The sequence below is a fragment of the Taudactylus pleione genome, unplaced genomic scaffold (genome assembly GCF_031769625.1).
Source record: "Taudactylus pleione unplaced genomic scaffold, aTauple2 ptg000265l, whole genome shotgun sequence".
NCBI classification, from domain to species: Eukaryota; Metazoa; Chordata; class Amphibia; order Anura; family Myobatrachidae; genus Taudactylus; species Taudactylus pleione.
The window spans coordinates 6,395,095-6,422,608 of NW_028284667.1; the positions used below are offsets into that span (position 1 = coordinate 6,395,095).

The following is a 27,514-nucleotide window of genomic DNA, read 5'->3' on the forward strand; positions in this document are numbered from 1 at the left end:
TCTGGATGATATCAGAGAGCAATAGCTAGTCTCTGCAGCTGTTCTGAGAGATTTTTGTAATTGCCATGGTATTATGCTGCTCTCTTGAGATGCCTGAGAAACTCCTGGATTGTTGGGAGTCCTCCCATACTCCTGGGAGAACAGGCTAGATCACTCACTGGCCTGCAAAAAAGTGCAGATATTGTCCGAGGTGCCAGAAAGAACACAATTTTAGCGCTTGCTGAACCCTTTTGTTTACGTAACATGATCGGCATCACGAAGTAGGTGGTGATGTTATTCCTATCTTATGGTGCGTACACACGGTATGATTAAAATGGATGATATGAATGATAACAATATCATTAACGTTCATATCGTGCTTTTTTCGGTGCCCAACAACCAGCAATGTGCGGGCACATATGGTCGATATTGTTATCGACCATCGCCCGTGCATGCAGGCCAACCTGGTCGATATCGACCAGGTTACTATAGGGACCCACGGATTGCTACAGTCGGTGTGCTGGATGATCAATATCGATCGTCCAGCACTCCCGGGAGATAGAACAACGATATTGTTATCGATCGTCCTGTGTGTACGCACCATTACACCTGCCCACCCACTTGATGATACAAACAGTAGAAAACAAGTATGGGATTAAAATATCATATTTACAGTAACTGTTTTCAGTGCTTCTCATCTGAGCAATGAGTATAGAAAATATTAGTACTGAGAGTGAGGTAGATTCTAGGGCTGATTATCGGCCATCAGTGGTTAGCAACCATTAATGCTTTGTAGGCAATGGTCAATGGTTTTACCATCAATAACAGAACTTTGATGGGGGAAAAAAAAACTTTGATTAAACTGCCATTAGACAGCAAAACGTGTCAGATAGCCAGCCTCTAGACATTGGGCACTGTCAGGAAGAATCATGTTGGCATCTCTGGACAACTGCGGCTTATGGGACTACGAGTAAGCCATAATTGTGGCTTCAAGGGACATCGCTTATTGCTGTGTTGGACTACATCATTTCTGTGATTAGGACCATAGCTAATTAGAAAACCCAACCATACCCACAGGACTGGTAATTATTTACCTATAACTGGATTAACTCCCACAAAAAGCCATATGTGTCTACAATCTGTCCACCACTTATACTGGCACTGGAAACTTATGCCCAAATAACTCTCATACTATTGTTTAGACTGGTGTTTTAAGCGCTAACATTTTATCATTTTTTTGCAACATATCGATGTACTATTATCCATCCTTTCTTCAATTGTGATATTAAATCATTAAATTGCTATATATTGTTTTAGCAGCACCTGTCTGTTTCAATACCTATAGCGCTATATGCATTTTATGTTTTTTCCTATTTGATGGGAAAAGTCCATCACTCTCTGCTATGTGCATGTGTGGCCGCAGTCTCCTTCCATCGGTGACTGTGCGATCACAATCCATCAATGGTTTACATATCTCAATACCACAGGTGATTACAGCTTAAATGGACAACCCTACAATACAAAAGAAGAATGGGCTATAGCCGCTTGATGTTAGAAGTGAATGGCAGTGTGTCATGCCATTTGTATGTAAATCAACTGCGGTCCTGATTCAAAGAGGAACACAATGCCAATGTTTTCACAAATGGCTAATGTTTTTTTCAACTGCGCATGTGCCACAATGGTGGTCGCACAGAAGAAATATTCGTAATTAACAGTCAGGGACCATTTGTGGGTGGTAACTGGAGGGGGGTGGCAATTCAAACGCAGGCGCATCACAACCATTTTGGCTGCGTGTTACACCCTGCTTCTGCGATCCTGTACAAAGGTGTTAAGGCTCTGTTGTCTTAGTTCCGTTGGCCACTGTGCACGGCCATAGGGTTACTCAGAAGTCCTGTGATCAACCCATGTGCATCAGGTGATTTGCAAAGCCGCCAGTGGACATCACAATGCAGATCTCGGGGGCTACGACATTTACATAGCTGTTGTGTACAGAGATGCAGTTGCAACGACATTTGCATCCATCTCTGAATCGGGCCCTGGGTTCATAAGCTGCCAGCATTACTGTGAAAACAGTTTTTCCCCCAAATGACTACAGAAAAATACAAATTGTATACAGCACTAGCAAACCCATGAAAAATGTTGATGCATACCATAAATACTAGAGTAAAATTGTATTCACACAAATATAAACATATAATAAAAAAATATAAAACATACAATATGCATCAATTAATTCCAAGGATCATGGCCCTCATTCAGAGTCGATCACTAATACAAGCGGTCGCTCTGAATGAGGGCGGTTGCTTGTGGTGTGAAGTGCGGTCTCCTGGTCGCTAGCTAAGCTGTGGGTTACCACCCACAGCTCTAGCGAGCGACCAGGTTGATGGTCGCGATGGTCAGGACCATCGCGAACATCGGGGCTTGCGACAAGACCCTAAGGTTGGGTCTCGGCAAGCGCAAGCCCCAGGGAGATTCCTGCTCATTGCTGATGTCAGTGGGGCCGCCCCCAAACGGCAAGCGTTCCGTCAGGAACGCCTCCGTTTGACCGGCCACCCCCCCTGCCCGCCTCCCAAACGGGGTGAGCTGTAAATCACCATCGACAGCTCGCCCCCTTTGGTGCGAGACCCATAGCGACAGAGCGCTCGTCGCTAGCCGGGTCTCGCGCATGTGCACGTTGGAGCCGGCTCCGACGTGCGCATGCCCAGTGGGTAAACATCGATCCGGTTGTGAGCGCTCAGCACTTGCGACTGGGTCTGAATACGGCCCCATGTCTGTAACTATATCAAGTAGTTCCATGTATTAGGTAGTAGGATAAATCAAAGCTTTTCTTTCTCTCATCCTAACCCACTGCTCAATGCTCCTTCCTTAATGTCTACCCCATATGTGTCACCCCTGTCTGTCTGCCCCTCCTCTTTAGAATGTAAGCTCTCACAAGCAGGGCCCTCTTCCCTTATGTGCTTCTCCTTCCCTGACTTATACTATAATTTACTCCTAACTCCCCAAACGGCACCTAATACTTGGTTGGGAATTGGTATGTTTAGCCGCCGGATCAAATACTGTCAGCGGCAGCCCTACGGGTCGGAATCCCATCTGCAGCAGGTAAGTACTCTAACCCTCTCCTCTCTCTACCCTAACCCCTCCCTTAGTGGTGCCTAACCCTAACCCCCCCTCCCCGCACCCTAAACCTCCCGGGGCAGGTGCCTAACCCTAACCCTCCCAGGGGGGTCCCTAAAGCTAACTCTCCCCCCCCGCGGCTATAGCGAGCGGCCAGGAAGATGGTCACGATGGTCAAGACCATCGGGCTTGCAGTGAGACCCTTGTGGTAGGGTCTCGTTGACGCAAGCCCTAGAGTGCTTTCGGCTCGAAAGCACTCCCACTGTGATGGCCCCACTGTGATATCAGTGGGGCCGGCCCCAGACGGTAGGCATTCCCATGGGAACGCCTCCGTCTGGCCAGCCACACCCCCAGCCCACCCACCAAAGGGGGCGTGCTGTCACTCAACATCGACAGCACGCCCCCTTTGGTACGAGACCCGGAGCGACAGCTTGCCCGTCGCTATCCGGGTCTCGCGTATGCGCACTGGTCCAACATCGACCCACTTGCGAGCGCTCAGCGCTCGTGAGCGGGTCTGAATCAGGCCCTCTGTTCCAATGTGTATCGATCTGACACAATAATTTTCTGTTTCTACTGAAATACTGTTATGACACTGTAAGATAGTGTCTGAAAGAGCTAATTTAAATATTGCACAGTCCCAAATGAGAAATTGACTTTCAAAATATAAATTGAACTATTCGTTTTGTATTGTATCAAATAATAGATACTTTTTTATATTGTTCCTTAAGGATAAATAACAAGTATTGATTGTATTCCAGATATTTTATTCTCATTCGCTGCCAGCAGAAGTTAAGTTGGGAGGCAATGTTATGCCCTTTTTGAGAGAAGAGGTTAAGTAAAAGGGCCATGGACTTCGTAATATTAATTTTGCATCTTGAGAGTCTATCATAGTGGTCCATGTATATCAGTATGACGTTTGTATAGTGATCTGTGTGTCAGATGTGCAATACCAGTATGACTTGTGTGTAGTGATCAGTGCATCAGGCACACCATATCAGTATCATCCGTGTAATAGCACTATATGTCTCTGCATTCCACAGGTAAATTACAACTACTGCTCCCATCAGATGCTGTTTTAGTGATTGCCTCAGCACAGTTTTGAAAATTTATACTGGGTAAATTACAACTACTGCTATACTAAGAGCAATTTATCTAAAGGAAGTTAGGAATGTATTGTGAATCTGTGTTGGCCTCCCCCTTCTCACAAATTGTTTATCTTAGACTTTATTGCATCCCAATTTAGTGTGTGTTAGAGCTTTCGGGGTGGGGTCCCAATCAGTGAGCACAGAGACACATGTTTGTAACTTTAGATATTACTGCTCCCACAGGCTGCATAGCCGGTGGCTGCCATAGTCTGCGTTAAGATTCAAAGTGTTCTGATTATAAGTGTAAATACAATTTGATAACTAAGTCGGAGTTACGCTGCAGTTAAACTGGAGGAAAACTGAGGGAAAAGAAACTCAAAACCAGAACACTTTCTGAACAACAAGAAGCAACATACTTATGTGAATGAACAAAATCAACATCTTCTGCTGTATGCATATCCAGGCAACTACTTACTGCACTCACTGCTTGGACACTGCAAGTACTCCCCTGTCTGTGTACTGCTCTTGTTGATTGATCTTTGTTGATCAGAACACTTTGGACTGGATCAGCTCGGGTACATTGTAATTTTGTCCTCATTCATTTTGTATTGCCTTTTCCAATTGTGTCACATCTATCCACTTTAATCATTTGTTTATAAACTAATTCCTGCACCCACTACTCACATACCTCTCCTTTATATATCACTTTTGGAGCTGCGCACATACATTAACAGCACTGTTCTTTACATGTATTTTTGAACATTTAACAACTTTAATCCACACTGACTCTATATCTCACAGCCTCCACTCCAGTTTACATCTCAATTATTACCTTGTCCACAGCATGAACACCCTTACTTCACACAACCCCCATATTCTATGTCCACATAATCCTCTACTTTATCCATCCCTCTCTTCCCCCTCCTGTTTCCTCCACTTGCTGTTCTTCCTTTTTTTTTCTCTCATCAGTCTGTTTCCAACCCTCTGCTTCTTTCCCCCACCTCTCCTATACCTCCACTCTCAACCACCTCCCTCCATGGTCTTGTTACCCCACTACTAAGCCCCATTCCCTCCTCGTTCTGTCTGTCACCTCCAGGGCTGCCAAGAGAAATTCTGGGCCCGGGTACTGCAACATCCTGTGGGACCACATCATGTATGGCTGCACCCATTTGTGAGTGGGTCTAGCATGTGAGATGCACCCACTCACAGGAGCATGGCATAGCACCCAGCAGCTGGAACTAAAGTAGTCACTACTGTATTAGGATGGCGGGACAGTCCCATAATAGCTGCATTTCTTGTCAGGCTGTATATAGATGCTAAAATGTAACACACAAATTAAAGTGCTTCTACTTTACTTTGTACATCTCTCATGTAAATAACACAAACAATCTATTTTCTATCATAGAGATAGATGTATGAAGGACTTAATTTTTACATAACATCAGGTCGTCTTATACACACACATTCCGCAGCACATATCCTAACCCACTGCTCCATGCTCCTTCTTCACTATCTACCCCACTGTGTCGCCCCTGTCTGTCTGCCCTTCCCCTTTAGAATGTAAGCTCTCACGAGCAGGGCCCTCATCCTCACGTGCTTCTCCTCCCCCTACTTATAGTATAATTTACTCCTAACTCCCTACAATGGCACCTACCACCTGGTTGCTCATGTCCTGCTGCTTGTGTTTTGCAGCTGAGTTTATAACCTTGTCCTTGTCCTGCATTGTTTTGTATTACTATTAACTGTTTTTCTTGTGTGCTCATTTATGTACTGTGTAAGGCGCTGCTGAACCTTTGTGGCGCCATATAAATAAAGGATAATAATAATAATATGTTTGCAGAATCATAATTGTTGTATTGAGCCATATAGGCTGCAGTGTTTATTAAGATTTTTATCATATACCCAAAAAGTAGTAAACTACACATATTCTTCAATATAAAACTTTATTTTTTTTAAAGGTAAATATATGATATTTTAAGGTAAATGGATGATATTTGTATGCCACAGCTAACTATACATACATTTTGGCCACTTGCATTAGTATTGCAAGTGCTTAAAGTGGTCCTAGAGAAGTGGTGGAACCCCCCCTCCCCCCTCAGTGCTTTCAAAAAAAAAAAAAAAGGGACAGCGTGTGCCGGAAAAAGGGGCATGGGCTCAAAAGAAAGGGGTGTGGTCACACAATAGTGTTCCCAACTCAACTTACGCTACACAGTAGCACGATCTTGATTCACCCTTGATTCACATTACACCACATAGTAGTGTCCCTAATTCATGAATGACACACAGAAGTGCATTTTTTAAACAATGCCCACATTTGCGTCCCTTATACACAATGCCCACAGTAGTAGTGCCCCTTACACATAATGCCCACAGTGGTAGTGCCCCTTATGCAGTGCACAAAGTGGTAGTGCCCCTTATGTAGAGGCCCCAGTAGTGGTGACCCTTATGCAGTGCCCCCAGTAGTGGTAGTGCCCCTTATGCAGTGCCCCCAGTAGTGATAGTGCCCCTTATGATGAGCCCACAGTAGTGGTAGTGCCTCTTATGCAGTACCCCCAGGACTGGTGCCCATTATGCAGTGGTGCCACTTATGCTGTGCCCCCAGTAGTGGTAGTGTCCCTTATGCAGTGTCCACAGTGATAGTGCCCCCAATAGTGGTGCTCCTTATGCAGTGCCCCTACTAGTGGTAGTGTCCCTTATTCAGTGCCCCTTATGCAGTGCCCACCAGTAGTGGTGCACCTTAATTAAGTGCTCACACAGTAGTGGTGCCCCTTATGTGGAGCCCACAGTAGTGGTAGTGCCCCTTATGCAGTGCACCCAGGAGTTGTGCTACTTAAGCAGTGCACCCAGTAGTGGCAGTGCCCTTTATGCAGTGCCCACCATGGTAGTGTCCCTTATTCAGTGAACCCAGTAGTGGTGTCCCTTATGCGGTGCCCCCAGGAGTGGTGCCTGCTGTAGAAGTAATGCCTCCTGTAGCAGTGCCCCCAATAGTAATGCCCCCTGAGTAATGTCCCAAGTAGTAGTGCCCCCAGAAGTTATACCTATAGTGAAGCCGCTTACACACAAAAATAACAGTAATTACCTTAAGCCCCGCTCCTGCGTCCGCTGCCTCCGGTCTGCCTGGCTGCTCCTCTGAACTATGGGAGGGACGTCACAACGTCATGAGGTCTCTCCCATAGTGCTCAGGAGTTAGCTCCAGCCTCCAGCTAGGGAGACGGGTGCCCAATGGTAAGAAAATCTCAGCGGGCGCCCGGCAAATGGAGCCTCCCTGCGGCACCAAGCTGAGGTGAGTTGGAGGGGGCGGAAGTGGTTCTGTCTCCAAACAGAAGTGACGGAACGCAGTTCCGCCCTGTTCCAGCCCACTTTAACCCCTGTCCTGCTGTATAGCAGAGGACATTTTAACAAGTGAAAAAAAAAGTATTATGCAGTATCACTATATAGGAAAAATACAGTGGTGACAGACAAAAAAAAGGATGAATATTTACATCAACAGGGAGGACAGTTTACACAAAAGCATGTAGCAAGCCACCTAGCCTGGTTTAATTATGCACGCCCACAGAGAACGGTCAATGGTACGCACACTCTGCACTTTTGGTTCGATCTCGCCTGGTCAAATCAGATGAATATTAAACTGCACATAAGATGCGATTCTTCGACTTGACCAATTTTCTCCAGACAAACCATGATCGAAGGTGCATACACACTCTTGTGATATCGCGTGTACGGCCAAAATCAAAAGCCCGATGATCGTATAGGTGTGTACCCAATTTAAATTCAATTCTATGGCACAAAACAGCAGCCCAATAAAATATCTTAACCTGTCCAAACAGGAAAATTAGATACAGTGTAAAGAAAGTGTAGATATATGATCAAAGGTACTATTAGACTATAACAATTTACAAAGGGAAAATAGTATTTTCAAGCAATGTTGATAGTCACTTATAATGCACACACATCCATCAGGGTCCAGATGATATGTATGACTAATCCTTTTTCTCAAATCTTCTCATCACATATAGATGATGATATATGAGCATGAAAAAAAGGAGAAGGCAAAATATGAGTAGTAATGTATCAATAATATGTGAAGCAGCAAAAACTGTATTGTAGCTGTACTTTAGGGTCCAGTCTTCAACCCAGGCAAAGGCAGCTATCCCAGTTAGTTATTGATACAGTACAACACATACTACACATATTTTGCCTTTTCGCCTTTTTTTTATCATGTTTATATATCATCATAAGGATGTATTTTGAGTTTTGAGAAAAAGTATTTGTCATACATATCTGGACCCTGTTGTGTGTTTCTCCACAGTGGCATCCCTCCACCAGGTGACACCCAGTGCCGCAAGTAGTGCGCATGGCGAAGCCGTTTGATGTGAATAGGACATGGCCTTGTGGCAAGGGGGCGTGGCTTCATGAATAGGGTGTGGCCACACGACCCGAACCCCCCATTATAGTCTCTCCAGGTGTCCCGCAGATGCGAACTGCCTCCAGGGACCAGTGTATTTGCAGTGCCGGCTCCCTCACTGTGTCAGGAGCAGAGTGCTGCACATAATGCTACAGTGCAGTACCCAGCTCCTGTCACTGAGGGGGAGTCTGCACTTTGGTGTCACCCCTCCAAAGTGCCGCACCCCCTTGGGAAGACACTGTTTCTCCATTATAAGTGACTATCATTTGCTTTTGCTTGAAAATACTATTTTCCCTTTGTAAATTGTTATATTCTAATGATGCCTTTGATCCTGTACCCAGCTTAAGTTTAAAAAAAATTCTCACTTCTATCCAATATGATCTAAATGGAATGAATTTTCCAGTCAGATTGTAGTGTGTGGATACCTTTAGGAAAATTAAAGCAGTCTGTAATCCACTGAAAGTCTTTGGCTGACAGTCCTTGAGAGAAGACAGTCACTATAATCGTATAGGTATGGGAATTTTGAATTTGATAAATAACTACGTGCGCATGGCTAGGCCATACCAATAATGTGATGCTGCAATTTTGTACACTTCAAATGATGCCCTGTAAATCTGAAGCAGGCATTTCATCATTCTATTGAACTATGTATAATCTACACTCCCAGAGTATTCATCAGAGACTAGTTATATCACTTTCCGCAGAAGCTCGTGTCTATATTTGCAAACTTATTGGGAAATATGAATCCTATTAACAGACACATCCTATTGACACCACACCACTATAACTTAATGATGAAGTATTGAACCCAATAACCTAAAGATGCAGTTGCAGCTGTGAGCAATGGCACAGCATGATAATATATGTTAAATATATCAAGAAATATATTATTTTGATAAATTGATGGTCCAGTATGACCAGCAATGCAATAATTTAAAGTGGTCGTGGTGCCTGTCAGGGAGTTCAAACAAGTGTGCTGCAGGACGGCACTCAGAGGGGTGGTATTCAACAAAGAAATACAGGAAACATCCTGATCTCCAACATTTCGAGTCCTTTAATGACCAGTCTTATTTAATAACCCCTGAAGATGGGTCAATAAAGGACAAGAAATGTTGGAGATCAGGGGCCAAATTTAATAGGGTGAGAGTTTAGAAAATGTGGGAGTTTAGCAGTAAACTCTCGCACTATTACATTGGTCGAATTGTATCTTCAAAATGGGAAAACAGCTGGATGAGAGTTTACTTTGTGAGAGTTTTTTTAGTCTGAAAAACATGCGAGTTTGCCTGTTCTCAGATTTTATTACATTGGCCGAGTTTAAAAAGTGTGAGAAAACCTCACATTTCCTAAACTCTCACCATATTTCATTGGCACCAGGAGGCTTCCTGTATTTCTTTGTTGAATACCAACCTGCTGAGTGCTGTCCTGCACACACACACACATATATTATTTATATATATATATATATATATATATATATATATATATATTGTCGAAGCTGGATAATTGGCTGAGACAGAATCTGTTAAAATGAAAATCTGCACTACGCCATTTTGCGAATGGCAACGCCATTTTGCAAATGTAGCGAATCTCACACATTATAAGTAGATACGGCGATGCGATTTTTTAGCGTCGTGCAATTCCCACGCAATTGAACAATGTTAAAAGTCCTCATTATATAAATACATACATTTACTAAAACACGTACCACGGTGTACTCCACAAACACGTAGTCGCACAACGCTAACTAGCGTCTTTTCTTAATATCCTAACACTTACACTTTGCACACTTACATAGGAAGGTTCCTTAGCATTAAGGTTAACATCCGAGGTTTTATTCATTATTAATTATGTAATAAAGCGACTGTATTTAAGATCTCAGGTTTAGTACTTGATAAGCAGACCGTGTTTGGTGCCATTCTGAACCACTGTTTATTTGCAGATTTCCGGTTCAATCGGCAAGGAAATCGTAACATGCGTCTGGGAATTATGGATCATAGAGAGATAGGCATTGAACTGCACTCTGTTCATGTAATTAGCCAGTTTAGACTTGTTCTTCGGCGGGAAAATGGACACAAAGAAGCTGTTGGAGGCTGAACTATTACAATACAAACTGACCTATGAACTGCATAGTAACAGGAGAACCAGGAAGAAGAACCAATTGGATTATGCCAACTTGTTCTATTGTATTGCCTATCTGTCATGACCAGGACCGCGGGTTCACGGGCGGCGCGGACCTTACCTCTCAGGGCGCTCTGGCAGGGTCCTTCCTGCAGGAATCCTGGCTTCTGGAGGTGATCCTGGCCCTGGAGATCTGGTGTAGTGGCTGGCTGAACAGCAGGCTGTGCATTCCTGATGGCTGGTGACCACTGGGCGTCGCCATCTTGGATCCAGGTCACATGTCTAAATTGGGCCAATCAGCTTGCAGCTTGGGCTGGAGGGCCTGCACTACCTGAGGGTATTAAATAGTTGTCAAGAGGCTCTTTAATTGCCAGTGTAACGTTTTACAAAGCTTAGCTGTGTGCTAGTTCCTGAGCTCCCTTGCTTGTATTGCTGCAGTCTATCGTGGTAAGCCTGCTGACTCCTGTCCGGATTGCGTGCTCCAGTCGCCTCCCCATTAGAGGGTCCTGCCGTCCCTGTGGGTTCTGTGTCCTTGTACGCCTCCAGCTCCGGCTCCAGTGTCCGACATACCTTGTCTCCCTCGGTTGCCACAGTTTGTACCTCCTGCACCTGCCTCCATTCATGAAACACACCCCATTAAGGCCGGCATATTTTCAATACCAGCAAACGATCCCACGTACTACTCCTGTGTCCACTCCAGATCCAAACTCCAATCAAGTCCTGACAGTTTGCACTGGCCCAATGGATACGGCTAGTGGATAGGGTGCCAATGCCGACCTTTTACAGGGTATCGCAAACCGCCTAGAAAGCCTAGAAGCCTACCAGCGGCAACTAACCCAATTTCTACAGGATAAATCACTCAGACGAGATGTTTTACAGGCCTCCCTCTTGACAGTGAGCATGCCTGCCATGTATTAAACCCATTAAAAAGGTTCAAATCTCAAACTTCACAGGTTCCCATCTATTACGAAGTCTTTCTCTGATGTATTTTGTGAAATCGGGGCTGACACATTACCTCCACACCGAGACTGGGATTGTCCCATTGACCTAATTCCAGGCAAGACTCCTCCTCGTGGTCAGATATACCCGCTGTCATTGCCTGAGACTCAAGTTATATCTGAATCTATTAAAGAAAATCTCAAAAGGGTTTTATTCACCCTCCCTCTTCCCCCGCAGGCGTTGGCTTCTTTTTTATGTCGAAAAAGGATGGGGGCCTCCGACTCTGTATCAATTATGGGGGCCGTAATGACATCACGGTGAAAAATCAATATCCGTTGCCCCTCATCACTGAATTATTTGACCATGTCAAAGGTTCTACAGTGTTTACCAAATTGGTTCTACGAGGGGCATACAACCTCATAAGAATTAGTTCAGGCGACGAATGGAAAACCACCTTCAATACTAGAGACGGACATTTTGAATATTTGGTAATGCCGTTCGGACTCTGCAATGCACCTGTGGTTTTCCAGAACTTCGTGAACTAAATTTTCAGAGATCTACTGTATGTGTCGGTGGTTGTATACTTGGATGATATCCTGATCTTTTCCTCTTCCCTCTCTCAACATCGCCTACATGTGAAGGATGTCCTACTATGCCTAAGGGAGAATCATTTGTATTGCAAGCTGGAAAAATGCGTATTTGAAGTACCCTCCATTCCGTTTCTATGGTATGTCATCTCCGTATCTGGATTGGATATGGATTCCAAGAAAGTGCAAGCCATTCTGGATTGGTCCCGTCCTAACTCATTAAAAGCTGTACAGATATTCTTAGGATTCGCAAATTACTACAGAAGGTTTATTAAAGGCTTTTCTACCGTAGTAGCGCCAATTTCAGCATTGACTCGTAAAGGTGCTAACCCCTCACAGTGGCTCCCTGAAGCTGAAACGGCCTTCCAGATGCTGAAACAGGCATTCATTTCTGCACCCATCCTGAAGCAGCCCGACATCAATCGTCCTTTCTTTGTGGAAGTAGACACATCGTCCAAAGCTGTGGGAGCAGTCTTATCATAAAAATTCCAAGATAACAAAATTCATCCTTGTGGATACTTCTCTAAAAAATTCTCGCCTGCAGAGAGGAATTACCAAATTGGGGAACAAGAATTATTGGCAGTTAAAGCAGCCTTTACTGAGTGGCGATACCTCCTCAAAGGAGCTCAATTTCCCATTACTGTCTACACCGATCATCGGAACCTACTCTTCTTAAAAAACATCCAGTGTCTCAGTCCTCGTTTGGCCAGATGGGCGATATTTGACATGGTCAAATAATTCTTGGATCCAGGTCACATGTCTAAATTGGACCAATCAGCTTGCAGCTTGGGCTGGAGGGCTAGCAACCTATCCTGCACTACCTGAGGGTATTAAAGAGTTGTCAAGGGGTCTTTAATTGCCAGTGCAATGTTTTACACAGCTTAGCTGTGTGCTAGTTCCTGAGCTCCCTTGCTTGTATTGCTGCAGTCTATCATAGTGAGCCTGCTGACTCTCAGTCCATGTTCCAGCTCGTTCCACCTCTGACTCCTGTCCGGATTGCATGCTCCTGTCGCCTCTCCCATAGAGGGTCCTGCCGTCCGTGTGGGTTGTGTGTCCTTGTACGCCTCCAGCTCCGACTTCAGTGTCCGACATACCTTGTCTCCCTTGGTTGCCAAAGTTTGTACCTCCTGCACCTGCCTCCATTCATGAAACACACCCCATTAAGGCCGGCATCTTTTCAATACCAGCAAACGGTCCCACGTACTACTTCTGTGTCCACTCCGGATCCAAACTCCAATCAAGTCCTGACACTATCTCTGCAAGGGTTTATATGCAAGGACCCTGAATCTGCTAATCAGTCATTTTTTCTTTGCTGTTGACGGAGGTTTCATAGTTGATGCCAGGAATCTGGATTCAGAGCGCATGCGTATGTATTCGACTGTACCTAGTGACTGTATAATCTGTTTGCGCTAATTGTATTTAGATCACAGCATGTAACTATCTGCTTTTTGGTGAATAATATCTTTTTGTGCTTCGGAAACACAATCAGAGTCTGGAAGCAATTATTTCTTGTGCAACTTATAACGCTAAATAGCGACATTTAGGGTGTATAGATAGGTAGGAATTCATAATATATATATATATAAAATATTTAAGTTAAGCAAAGACAATATGGCTCTGCACATTTCTCTTCAAGCTAGGTATAACCTTCTCTGGAGCTGCACTGTTAGCTTTTGATTAAACTGGAGCTCAGCCCATGTACTGCTGTATATACATATATAACCAGCTCTAGTCCAGCAAACATGTAGCAAGTAAAGCACCATAAGGCACTAAGAGAAACAAAAGGAAGTAGCTATAACGTAATGCAAAGTAATCATACACAAATCAGACCCCTCGTTATATGCTCACATCTCACACATGGGACTAAGTTCTGCCTTCACTGATTCATTACATTCCATAACTTTGCCTTGTATCTACACACTGCAGCTCTCCCCTGTTTTCCCCCTAATCAACATTTAAATCATACCTATACATAGTATAAAATAAAGTCCCTGGTAGGCATCTGTCTGCTTGTTCAGGCTAACCTCGAGAACCACTGGATGGATTTGAATGTAGTTTTCACTATTCTATAGAGCATTTGTCAAGGAAGGTTTAGGTGTAGGAAACATTAATGTATGACAACAGGGAGCAGAGCAGTGGCTATTTTAGTGAAGCAAGTCAATGAAAAAAAAAACAACTGACGTCCGTGCGGTTTCTTGGCTTACGCTGCCTACACCGTTAAAGATATATCAAAATGATGGACTTTATTTTATACCATGTAGAAATTGGTACGTATTATCCGGTTTCTCCAGAAAAATTGATGTAAGCCCTGTTTACTGATGTAAAAAAAAAAGGAATAAATTAAATTTTGTATTATTTTCCTATTTCATGTAAGTAAAAAATAAAATAAAGCACAGGGACAGACCATTAATGTGGCTGGAGTTGACCTAAGCGGAGGCTGTTTTACTCCTGGACAACTTTACATGGCCCTTTTGCGGGTCATGTCAAAACTAAATCTTTTTGTGTTGACATCAGGAGGAAAAACTACTAATGTCGTCTACAAGATAAACTTATAAGACCTCAGTTAAAACAAGACTATCACTTTCATTTTTGTTATTATTTTATGGTGGAATATGCTGCACTTTAGATTTTGTTAATTTGTCTATATTTTGATATCTGCTCTTTTTATGTGCACCTTAGTTATGTACCATTGCGTGTTTTCCAGTGCAGGTTGTGTTTTGCTGATATTTGTTTAAAAAAATAATGGTATTTGACAATAAAAGTAATTATATAAAAAAAAAAAAGACAATAATATTATATATATATATATATATATATATATACACATACACACACACATACTTACATGTGTCTATATAGATAGAATAAGTATGTATGAGTTGGCACCAGTCCAGAGGATAACTCCCCCTTAATACAAATGTGTATTGTATATATACATACATATACACACACACACACACACACACACACACACACACACACACACACACACACACACACACACACACACACACGAGATCTCAGTTTTCCCGCACTTTCATAATTCAAGCAACTTGCTCCGGTGCACAAGTGAAAAAAATCCAAAGTAGCAGATAACTGGCACTCGGAGTCGACAATCACCAATAGCAAAGGTGTATTGTGTCTAACGTTTTCGGGGTCACAGCACCGTCCTAACGACAAAATACATACAACAATGTTGTATGTATTTGTAATAATACATACAACAACAATGTTGTATGTATTTTGTCCTGAGGACGGGGCTGTGACCCCGAAAACATTAGACGCAATATACCTTTGCTATTGGTGATTGTCGACTCCGAGTGCCAGTTATTTGCTTATCTATATCAGTGTAGGGACTGGCCAGATTGGAATGACCGCGAAGTGGTGGCCAGCTTAACAAATTATTGCAATATTTTGGAACCAACATTCCCTGTATTTAAAGGAGTTGCAGTTTGAAAACAAAGTGAATGCCGAGTTTGTGTGATTATATATGTCTTTTTGAAAACCGCACCCCCCCACAATTTTCAGAGGGTGTCTGCTGAAACAACAGAGATAGCAGCGGGATACTGCTGTAGTGATCAATAAATGGATGTAACCGTTTCAAGTGATTAGCATGTTTTCTCTCTTTATATTTTAAGTGCGGGACCCCTTGCAGGTATGTGATAAAGTGCAACAGTGTATAAATAATTAAAACTATATCAAGCAAACCACAGGTCTGAACCACAACTATGATAGTGCAAATGTGTTTAAATAATGTGAATAAATGCGTAAAAATCTATTATTTAAATAAATAATTGCCAAAAATTAATTGTATAAAAAACAAATCAGATCAAACCCTAAAAACAACAAGTTGGACAACCCCTACTAGGTGCCAACTAATCTAGACGTACCAAAGTGCAGTGCAAATATGCATACAATCATACTGTATATACAATATTCAGTACACTTGTGCAAATAATGATAAATGGTAACAATCAATTCATAGCGCATTGAGGACTAAAAACAACAATTCCATAGGTTTTAAAAGTAATAATGATGTTATTGAGGTCAGGGCTCTGTGGGGGCCATATCATCACTTGCAGGACTCCTTGTCCTTCCTTACGCTGAAAATAGTTCTTAATGACATTGGCTGTATGTTCGGGGTCGTTGTCCTGCTGTAGAATACATTTGGAGCCAATCAGACGCCTCCCTGATGGTACTGCATGATGGATGTAGCAGTCTGTATTTCTCAGCATTGAGAACACCATTAATTCTGACCAAATCCCCCAACTCCATTTGCTGAAATGCAGCCCCAAACTTACAAGGAAGCTCCACCATGCTTCACTGTTGCCTGTAGACACTCTTTATTGTACCGCTCTCCAGCCCTTCGACGAACAAACTGCTTTCTGTTATAGCCAAATATTTTTAATTTTGTCTCATCAGTCCTGAGAACCTGCTGCCAGTTTTCTGCACCCCAGTTCCTATGTTTTCAAGCAAGCATAGTTGAGTCGCTTGGCCTTGTTTCCATGTCGAAGGTATGGATTTTTATCCACATTTCTTCCATGAAGAACCCTTCTGGCCAGACTTCTTTGAACAGTAGATGGGTCTACCTGGGTCCCACTGGTTTCTGCCAGTTCCTAGCTGAAAGCACTGCTGGATATCTTCTGATTGTCGAAGGGAAGAATGGTGTCTTTCATGTGATGCAATAAATTTCCTTCGCCAACCACTGCGTCTATGGTCTTCAACATTGCCTGTTTCTTTGTGCTACTTCAAAAGAGCTTGAACAGTACATCTTGAAACCCCAGTCTGCTTTGGAATCTTTGCCTGGGAGAAACCTTGCCAATACAGTATAACTACCTTGTGTCTTGTTGCTGTGCTCAGTCTTTCCATGGTGTATGATCTGTGACATGAAACGGTCTTCCACAACCTCACGTATGTAGCAGAGTTTGGCTGTTCCTCACTCAGTTTTAAGCCTCCTGCACAGCTGTTACTGTTTCAGTTAATGACTGCGTTTCAACCTACATATGAAAATGATGATCATTATCACCTGTTTGGTATGATTGGTTAATCATACACCTGACTATAATCCTACAAAATCCTTGACTTTGTGCAAGTGTACCTAAAATAATTATGCTGTGTTGAAGGCAAAGGGTGGTCACACCAAATATTGATTTGATTTAGCTTCTGTTCATACACTTTGCATTTTGTTAATTGATAAAAATAAACTATTAATACTTCTGTTTTAGAAAGCATTCTTACTTTGCAGCATTTTTCCCACCTGCTATAACTCCTACACAGTACTTGTACTATATAATTTTTTTTTTTTCTATGTTGGTGAATCTATGTCCTGAGACGGACATGTGCATTCTGAATTTGTGCAGGAGGATATGTAAGTGTGCCTGGACAAGTATTAATGGGAGGGGAGGCTGCACTGGTTGAGTTGACCTGTCGTATACCGGGTTCATTATACTAGTCATAAATAAAAGATTATGAATATATATTTACAGTATTTTCTCAATTAGTCATTTGACTGTGTACATTTAAGAAGTTATACATTTTGGTACATTTTAGCAAATTATATTATCATTGCATACTGTACTTTTTAAAGGTGTATTTGAGTAGACTGAGCACCTTTTTGTTTTCATCCATCATCTTTTTGTCCATGTGTGCATTGTCCAAGGTGGGGATAGAACAACCTGTAATTAATTCAAATATCGGAATGTTTCTAACAGCACAAAGCAAGTGAGATGAGTACGCTCATCTAGTCCAGGGCAGTAACTTGTCCACTTTTCTCATTAGGACAGAGCTACACATTGTATGACAGGGCAGTGTAGGAAGCCACAAATGTAGTGGAAGAAGGGTAATAGTGATGTAACCCACTCTTTAAATTGATGCAGGAATACTGTGCTATCAAATTGATCTGTACCTGGTTACCTTCTGTATTTCTAACACTTTTTATTCTTAAGCAACCTGTGAACTGGTACAAATGGTGAGACAATAATAAGTGACGGTTTTTCGCGGCTTTACTCTAGTAGTCATTGTGATTAATTTAATAATTATTCTAGAAATGTTAAGGGAAGGTATCACATAATTTCAGGACAGTTTTACGATGAAACCCTGAATGTTTTTTTATGAAGTAAAGTAAATATGCGACTGGGAAGCTGCATATGACTGATGTAATGCGAGACAGCACAGATTAGCGTAAACCAAACATCTTTTGTAAATCAGTAAAAACCAGGTAATAGAGTTCAATAATGAAATAATATTTGAAAGTTATTCTTTGGTTCACTGTAAATCACAAATGATATTTCTGAGTAATGCTGGTGTTACAACACTGTGGTTTCCAAATAATGAATCATACAGCAATTTTGGTAGCGTCTGAGTTTATGAAACTTGAGTCACTGTACTTCGGCCTGCTTGTAGGATAAAGGGTTGCATTTAGCAGTAAGTGGAAATCCTGATTCATTTTGATTGATACTTGAAGCATTCTAAACGGCAAATGTCACCATTAATAATTGGTACTGCAGTCTGTATAAAGATTTCACTTCTGGCAACGGTATGATAAATTCTAATAAAATCTATATTTGAAAGTCGCACAATATCTGTTGTAACAACAGCATTTAATAAGTCCCCTGTTTTACAGTTTTATGTTGAGCTGGAAGTGGTCTCCGACACCAACAGGGTTTTTATCTCTCTCTCTCTCATCCCATCTCTATTTAATGTACCCCCTCCTTTTTTCTCCTCTCCAGCTCTTACTCTATCTTCACCCTCCTTTATTTCCCTCTAATCTTTTTCTACCACTAATTTTTTCTTGTTTCCTCTCTCTTTACCTCTGCTCTTTATTGCACTTTTTACCTCTTGCTTTACTGCACCTCTGTGTTTCTGTTGCTCTTATCTTACCTCTTTATTTTTGACCTCAGTACTTCCTCCTCTGCGGTCCTGTCTTCAGTTCTTCCAATTATTGTCATGCCGGGAAGAGGCTGGCTGTGGCATGCACAATGCGCTTCACTGCATTGGCCCACAAGCGTGAACGTATAGATTGTGTTTCAAACTTTAACTGTAATTATGTTGCATATGTTTAGGGGGTAAGTGGGGACAGGATTGCGAGGCACTTAGAATGTGTGGATTTTTTTTTATTTTTTGAAAGAAAGCTGGGTACATATTTATACATTTGTCAGTCCAATCACCGGATATAGGGTGATCAGGCCGATGATTGTATAAGTTTGTATACAATACCGTTTGAGGAGTGTTAACCGGGAAACAGCTTATAATGCCCCTGAAATGGTCGGGATTTGGAGGTTGCATCTTATGGGTTGTTTAATATTTGTCAGGCCACCCGATCCCATAAAAACCCGTACTTACTAAGTTACGTCTGCACAGTGTGTACGGGCCTTGCAGGAAGCTGACAGGGGGTCAAGTTAGGAACACTGCCTTCGGCTGATCGAAAGCGTTTACCCTGTCAGAGTGATCGAATAGGTGTGTACCCAACTAAAGAGTCATTAATAAGCACACAAACATTTTTACCAGCACTTGATTTTATTATATAGATTATCCTTAGAATTACCATTTTTCTTTTCATCTATTATATACTTATTGGGATGTACTCCCCTTTTCTCCTTTCTGTATTTGTGCCCGTGTGCTTTTTCATTTCTTCTATACAACATTTCTGGTTGTGGCTAGTGTTGTGATGTTATTGGTTGATTCTCTGGAGTGTTGTCATCATGAGGTGGTACAATATGTGATGAGTAAGTATGGGAAATAACAGAAGTGTTTTGAAATTGTAGATGTATGTTATATATCGTACTCTCTGGAAGTAACATTACTGACACCGGTGGGAGGGGTCAGAGTACATTACAAATCTCATTACATTAAATCATAAGGGTTTTCCAGCACTGGAAGTTTTCGCTTTATTATTTACTTGCATTCCGAGGGTACATACATCCTATTTAAGTATCAGACCTAAATCTAGGATGACTCACAGTTATGATAGATGATATGGTGCGAATACTGTAGTATGTAATGTAAACTGCAATATGTACTAAAAGAAAAAAAAGGAACGGCTACTTTAGTATCCCAATGTAATGATATAGAGTATAATATCTAAGTAAATTTTAATATTTAATTGTTCCGTTTATTTTATTTTGACTTATTCATGTTTTAATTATCATTTATCCACACTTCCTTATTGTAGGATAAGTGTTTATTATATGACACCTTTACATACCACATGTTCATGCAGATCTTTCTACCAGTGAAGGCACACTGCGCACAGATTTAAAGTTTAAAACAGGGTTGGGGAACCTTTTTTCTGCCGAAGGCCATTTTGATATATATAACATTATTTGCGGGCCTGGAGCAGGCCACACCCCCTCCAAGTGACGTCACATGGAGGCGGGGCCACAATCACCAGTGACTACAGCAATGCCCGGAGCAAACTGAGGATGCTGCGGGGAGCTGTAAGAGCAGCGATGTGACTGTCTGAAGCATCCTAAGGACGCTCCAGGTGGCACTGCTTCATAGATTCTGGCTGCAGGGTGCCATTCTAGGCACCCTGCTAACCAGATGAGGCTAGCAGAAAGCAGCTCAAAGGGCCAGACCAAATGATTCCGCGGGCCTTATTCGGCCCCCAGGCCTGAGGTTCCCCATCCCTGGTTTAAAAGGTACCAAAATATAAATGTAAAAAAAATTAACGGAAACTACCTAAACATTTCAAGTTAGTGAATCACTTAATTTAATTTAGGCAGCAATGCATTATTCCAAACTTCCTTACTTAAAGCATAAGTCACAACACTGTCAACTTTTTTCTTTCTTTTCTTTTAATCTTTAAATTAAAAATTAATAACACTTTTTGAGTTATCAATTCAAAATAAATATGCTTTCAAACCATGAAACCATATTGTACCAATCTGACTATAGAAAGGGACTAAGGGCCTGATTCAGAGCCGCTCGTAAGCGGCCGCTCCGAGCGATGTTCGCACATCTGCGCATGCGTATGGGTCGTAATGCGCATGCGCCCACCAGTTAGTGCGGTCGGAAATCGAGCGCTCGCAAAATAGTGAGTGCCTGCTAATTTCAGTGACAGGATGAGGCGTTCGTGGGTGGTAACAGGGGAAGGTGCTTGAAAACGGGGAGTGGTGATCCGAACGCAGGCGTGCCTAACGGTCAAAACAGGTGTTTTAAGCGTGTGCATAATTAACAAAGCAGCGTCATCGGCCACGTCACTTGGTTGTTTCTTAGCCTGAACTGTTCGCATGATTGCGGTAGGAAAATCCAACCACAAGCACGCCTTTCGATGTACTCGATTAATCTAATAAATAGCGGAGATGACGTAGGATGCGAGCGGCCAGGGGGCGTCTTTACAAAATAGCGAGCGCATGTTTCGTTCGCTCGCTCAGACATAGAGGCGTCAACAGACCGCAAAGAGAGAGCGCTCAATTTAAATAGCCGGCCCCTTTTTCTGAACGAGCGAGCGCAAATAGCGTCCGGCTCTGAATCAGGCCCTATGCTCAGTCAGTATCGATCCATAAACTTCTAAAGCAACTTTGTTTATAAACTTATTACAATTATTTTAATGGTGGATGTGGTTTACATTTTTCATCAAAACTCTCTAATACCCCTTTTACACAGACTTGAAAATGCCGGGTTGAAGCACATGAACGCGCAACAACCTGGTATTTTTGTCAAGTGTAAATGGATCCACCCGAATCCAGGAACCCGGTGATCCAACTCTGGCAGTGTCGTTCCCGTGCCACCCTGCAGTGGTAAATGGCGCGATACGGGTCATGATGACCCAGATCGTGCTGCATGCTACCCGATTGTGTGGCTTCCGTGGCACTTGGAGATTACATCATCTCCAAGCGTCCACTGCAACGCCGTAAGAGCAGGGTCACTGCAGACCCAGCTCCGGTTTGAACGGTGCAAACCCGACCATACCCTGGGTTGGCGCCGCAGTAAGTGTCTGTCCCAGGTCTGATCCAGGTTGGAAACATGTTCCAAATCCCGGTTCAGACCTGGGACTTCGGTGTAACAGCAGTATTAGATAATTCTAATGTCTTCTTTGTTTGACCCAAAGCCCAATATTTACCACTTACTCGCACACAACTTTATTTAGTGATAATATTTTCTGTTCTAACAACCCAGGTGAATAATATTGGAAAACAAGACAAGACTATTGCCTCAAACAAAATTGTATTATTTGTAAACCAAGGCCTGACTTGTTCATATAAAAAATGTAGCATATTAAAGTGTTAAAATAGAAAAACATTAAAAAAAAATTAAAAAAAAAGTGATCATCACTAGAAAAGGGTTTTAATCAGTTGTAGTTGTTATAAGCTTTATTTATTGTTCAAAATGACAAACATTTGCACTCTAAAAAATACACATTTATGATAAAATAAGGTTTTAAATAATACATGCATTCAATCCACACCTGAAATGTTTTGTGCAATAATCTTAAGATTTTTTTCATGACTGGATAGAATTATTCCCAAAACCCCCTAATAAATATTATTTTCATCAACCTGCACACCATTTATATTTACCTATAATAAAGAATGCTATATTTATCAACCTTGTAGATCTATACAAGTATGTAAATTGTATATTGTATATTTCATACTGCTGAGAACAAAGTATAAAGAAGTTATGCCTGCAAGGCGCTTACCAAAATCTTCTGAAAATTTGATTTTAAAAGAAACCTATAATGAATTTATGATATAGGTGAAAAAGCAAAATAAAGTTACTTATAAATGTGAGTCTCTCATCAGTAGCCTATACACAAGGATTATACGAACATTAATATACTTTTTAACAATTGAGATCTTTCAAAAGGACATGTTGGCAAAAGTTCTACTATTCATTACACAGTGTACGCTTGGACCCATCCCCAGTACTCACAACCACAAACGATTTTGACTTATGGTCTATTACAGTCAACGTACTATCAAGTTCTTTTTGGAACCCTCTTATATAAAAAATGAACTCCTGGTCTGATTTTATGTACTTTTAGTTTGACTGATCATCCAGGTCAGGTTAATTTGGTATTATTAATTTTTTTTTTCCTCTAGGAATCAATATATTTTATTTTATAAACTTGTTTCCTAAATGCTATGATGCCTTTTATTGCTTAGCACTAATTTAGAAGATACATTTGATAGTAAATTTAATAAATCATATTCTGGTTATCACAATATGTAGTGTTTATGGTTTATCAACCCAAAGTTATGAAGCACTTACTGGGTGAACTACTTGCATCACAATATTGTCCTTTGCACGTTCTCCTATTCTGAAAACAACAGCCACTGTACCAAATCAGTATCCAGACAAAAACTACAAAAGCAGGTATATAGTCATCCTTTTGGCAACTGTTTCACCATTTCTCTGCCAAACTTTTGGCAAAGGCTCATTAAAGTAAAGAAGAGCCGGAGCGACCAGGGGTAAAACAGTGGTAGAGGGTATTTAGTGATGGGAAAACAATGTCACAGGAACTGCCATTCAGAAATGGAGAGAAAAGATGGGTAATAGGACAGCAGCAGCAGAAGTTGTTTGGGACAGGAGATAATGCAAGTGACTTAGAGGAAGATTTAACCAAGCTTCTAAAGAGGAGATATGGAGGTGTTGACCATAGCAAGCAATCATATTCTAGTTATAATTTATCTAGTACATGCTATAAAATGATAACTAGAATCTGATTTGTTGCTTTGGGAAAAACTTCCACTTGTCCCCTTTAGAAGGCTTGATAAATCTCCTCCTTGATCTGAATTAAATCTAACTAGTGTGATGTTGTTTCACAGCATATAGGTGGTAGGAACTTATGCAGATTACATTTAGAGGTTAAACTGCAAAATGATAAATGATACACTGTACAGATATCGATGTTTGGGTAGCTATACCTAAAGGGTAAAACCAAGGCAGTCATGTTCATGGGTGTATCCTCATTGATGTGCTGCTCCAATTGAAGTCTATGGACCATAATAATACGAGTTGACCTGAGGAAATGCTAGGTCAAGCTTCAATACCAAGTCATAGAAATATGCCAATAAGTATTCTCTGTACAGATCTGTTTTCCTATATTTCTTAAACATACTTCACATTGTATCATTTTTTATAGCTTAAGTTTGCTGAGAAGCATGACCACATTTGCCCAATGTTTCAACCATTAACAAAACAGCTTCTCAACCATCCCCACTAATCTGGGTCACACGTTCATGGTCAATCTTGCATGAGCACAAAGATTTGGGGGATTATTTACAAAGTGTCAGGTTGTGAAACCAGACACTTCGGTTCGTGTTTATGCCCGATATTTAAAAGGGCAGTGCTTTTACTAGCCGTGTCTTGCTGGTAAAAGCACTACCCTTTTTACAGCTCGATACTTTGTAAAATATTTGATACAAAGTAATTATGTGAACATTTACATTGGTTAAAAGAGGCATGTTCACCTAGATGCAATCATACAGATGACATAAAATAACCTTATACAAAATACTTGCACACAAAAGCTTAAGTGCTACCTAAACAGGCCACAGGTGACCGCTGTGTTCTCATCTCTCTGATATTGGTCAGTAGCGTCTCATTACTGCTCCATAAAAACACACAATAAAAAAACAAAACAAAAATTCAAATACCTGTCAGTTGTAGTGCAGGAACTGTATGCGATCCATTCTGTTGTTTTGGTTTTTTTTGAGTAGTTGAAATCTACTTTGTTCTACAAAGGCTTGCTTTTTTTTCAGCCAAAATTGGAAAATAATATGTTGGCCAGAGAGAAATTTAGCATTGCTAAACAATTTATCACCAAATTATTGTCTAATTGTTAAAAAAAAATAAAAAAAATGACAAGATAGATATAAAGATTCAGAAAAATAAGACTTAGAGGGAAAAGTGCCGCTGCAACAGCATGGAAACGTTCATCTCGTCACCATCTCACCCCGTACTCGGTTGCGAAAGGAAACCAGCAAGTCCAGGGTTACTGTAGTAACGCATATGTGCACTTACTCGCTGGGTGAGCCAACTCCCCCCTAAGTGAATCAAACTCTAAAAATAAATATCCATAAAACTTAGAACAACAAGGAAATACATGTTGGGAGGCGGGACATGCTGCAGTCCATCATGTCAGCGGCATCTGGTCATGTTGTCGCAGCTCAGTACTGCATCAAAGCACTTCCTGTACAGAAACCCGGATGACAGACTGAGGGAGGCTACACTAGGGGTTATTAGCCCAAACACCACAAGATCCAGATGTCTATTAATGTAACAGAATATTTAAGTAACGTTCTGTAACGTATTTTGTACTCCCAGACTATGTAACCATGCCTTCCATAACACCTGGCCTGCGTATTGGCTTTATTAGTACAAAATGCCTGTGTATGAGTAAATAACCTAGCTACTATTAAATGTAATGATAGATACAACAGCTGTCCATTTCACAGAAAGGAACATATACAGTGTCACTGTGGTAAAGTGCATAACAGTAGCATTACTTGATAACCAACCATACGAGAAGGCAATTCATGGATTTTTTCATAGAATATATGAAGACATGAGAATGCAACAATAAAGCATCCATCTCACTAGATCACCAAGTCCCCTTGTGGCACTTCCATACAACTGAGAATGTAACAATAAAGCATCCATCTCACTAGATCACCAAGTCCCCTTGTGGCACTTCCATACAAGTGTCAGAGGATTTTAGCAAGCTTTGCGCTTCATGGGACGATTGAAAGGTGCTGTCATGTATCTCTATGATGTTTTGTGTACAATCACCACAAGGGACGTGGGAAGTGCTGCTAGAGAGGAAGTCAGAGCTTACTGAACTGCTGGTGATTTCAGGTCGACTTTCCTCAGTCATATCACTTTGACTAGTGTTATCCTCTGCTTGCTCAAGTTGTTGAACATTATCTAAATACTGCTGCAGGAGACTGCTGTCTTGTTCACTGCTCGAGTTATCATTGCTGTTTTTACTTTGGTCGTTGGCTTCGGTCTCTTGGTCCAGAAGCGAATCTGATGATTGGTGACTGTAATGTCTTACAGTTTCCAGGGATTGCACAGACGTTGCACTTACCTCGGTAGAACTCTTTTCAGAACTACTGGTCTCCTGATGAGAGTTCTGGTCTATATTTATGGAATGGAAACCAGAGTCTGGGATGTCAGGAGAAGCTTTTATATTCATGTTTTCTAGACCAGACACATCAGAAGCTGCATGCTGTTCCAGTGGCTTGGGCGAGCAGAATGGGATATCCGGAAAAGATTTGCTTGATGTAAGGACATCAGACTTTGAAATAGTTCCAAACTGAGCATTTATATTATTCTGCCACTCTTGAATGGATCGTACCTGAAAAACAGAAAAGAAAATGTATACATACATTCTAAACTCGTGACAACCTCACAATATAGCAAACATAATTCAAAATGGCAGCTGGCATGTAACAGTAGATTTAATATAAATACTTTATTGTCACAATTCATGGTCAAATAACCATCCAATTCTTTAATTATATTCGCTTTGTTCAAATAGGTCACAGATGGCCAACATTTTTTTTTTTTTTTGTTTCAAACCTGTTGTATTTAAAAAACCCCGTCTAGGAGCCAATGCCTTCACTGATATGAGCAATTTTGCCAGGTATTCTCTTCTACAATCAGGTATACAAAGCACTCCAATGAATATTGCTTTATTTTTCAATATATGGTATTCATTTTACTTCAAGTGCAGTAAATTTGTACAGCAGTGTTAATGTCACAGGTCAGAGTTACTTTTAGAAAATTTTAAGATATTTCTCCTCTCTCTCTTTTTCCATTTTTATTTTAAAGTTTTTTTGGTTTGCTCAGAAATTGTGGTAGGTATCTCCTACTGCCAGGACAAATACATTAAGTTTAGTGTGTATTTATTAGTAGCAATATGCCAACTGCTGGATCTATTGAAACAAGTCTAGAAGGGAGGTCCATGGACCCCACTGGGATTAACTTCACGGTAACAGCATGACTGTGCAATCACAATTTCCCTGTACAAGTGCTGGCTTCCGCATTAGTTACACAGAGGTAACTGTAAATTTAGGTGGCCAGGGACCTTTGTTACTGACAGCTAAGGTTCAGTGGTTGCAGCATGAAGAAACAGTCTTTATAGGACTTTTCCATCTACCGACACAGATGCACCAACGTTTACATTTCTATTGGCTAATCCAGAGGTTCCCAAACGTAGACCTCAAGGCTCCCCAACAGTTCAGGTATTAGAACTATCCATGGTTTTGAGCACAGGTGATTAAATCATATTGACTGAGGTACTAATTAATTCACCTGTACTCAACCATGGATATCTC

General features: G+C 41.4%; 1 protein-coding gene across 2 annotated transcripts in view; it reads right to left on the reverse strand.

Annotated features, from left to right (window-relative positions):
• Positions 1 to 22,533: 22,533 nt before the first annotated feature.
• The window catches only part of CEP97 (centrosomal protein 97), a 47,501-nt gene continuing 42,520 nt past the window's right edge, over positions 22,534 to 27,514 (reverse strand). For both annotated transcript variants that reach the window (XM_088481119.1, XM_088481118.1), the window contains exon 11: positions 22,534 to 26,532. In XM_088481119.1, the coding sequence (XP_088337245.1) occupies positions 25,840 to 26,532 (693 nt within the window). In that variant the 3' untranslated portion in view covers positions 22,534 to 25,839. The remainder of the gene's footprint in view (positions 26,533 to 27,514) is intronic.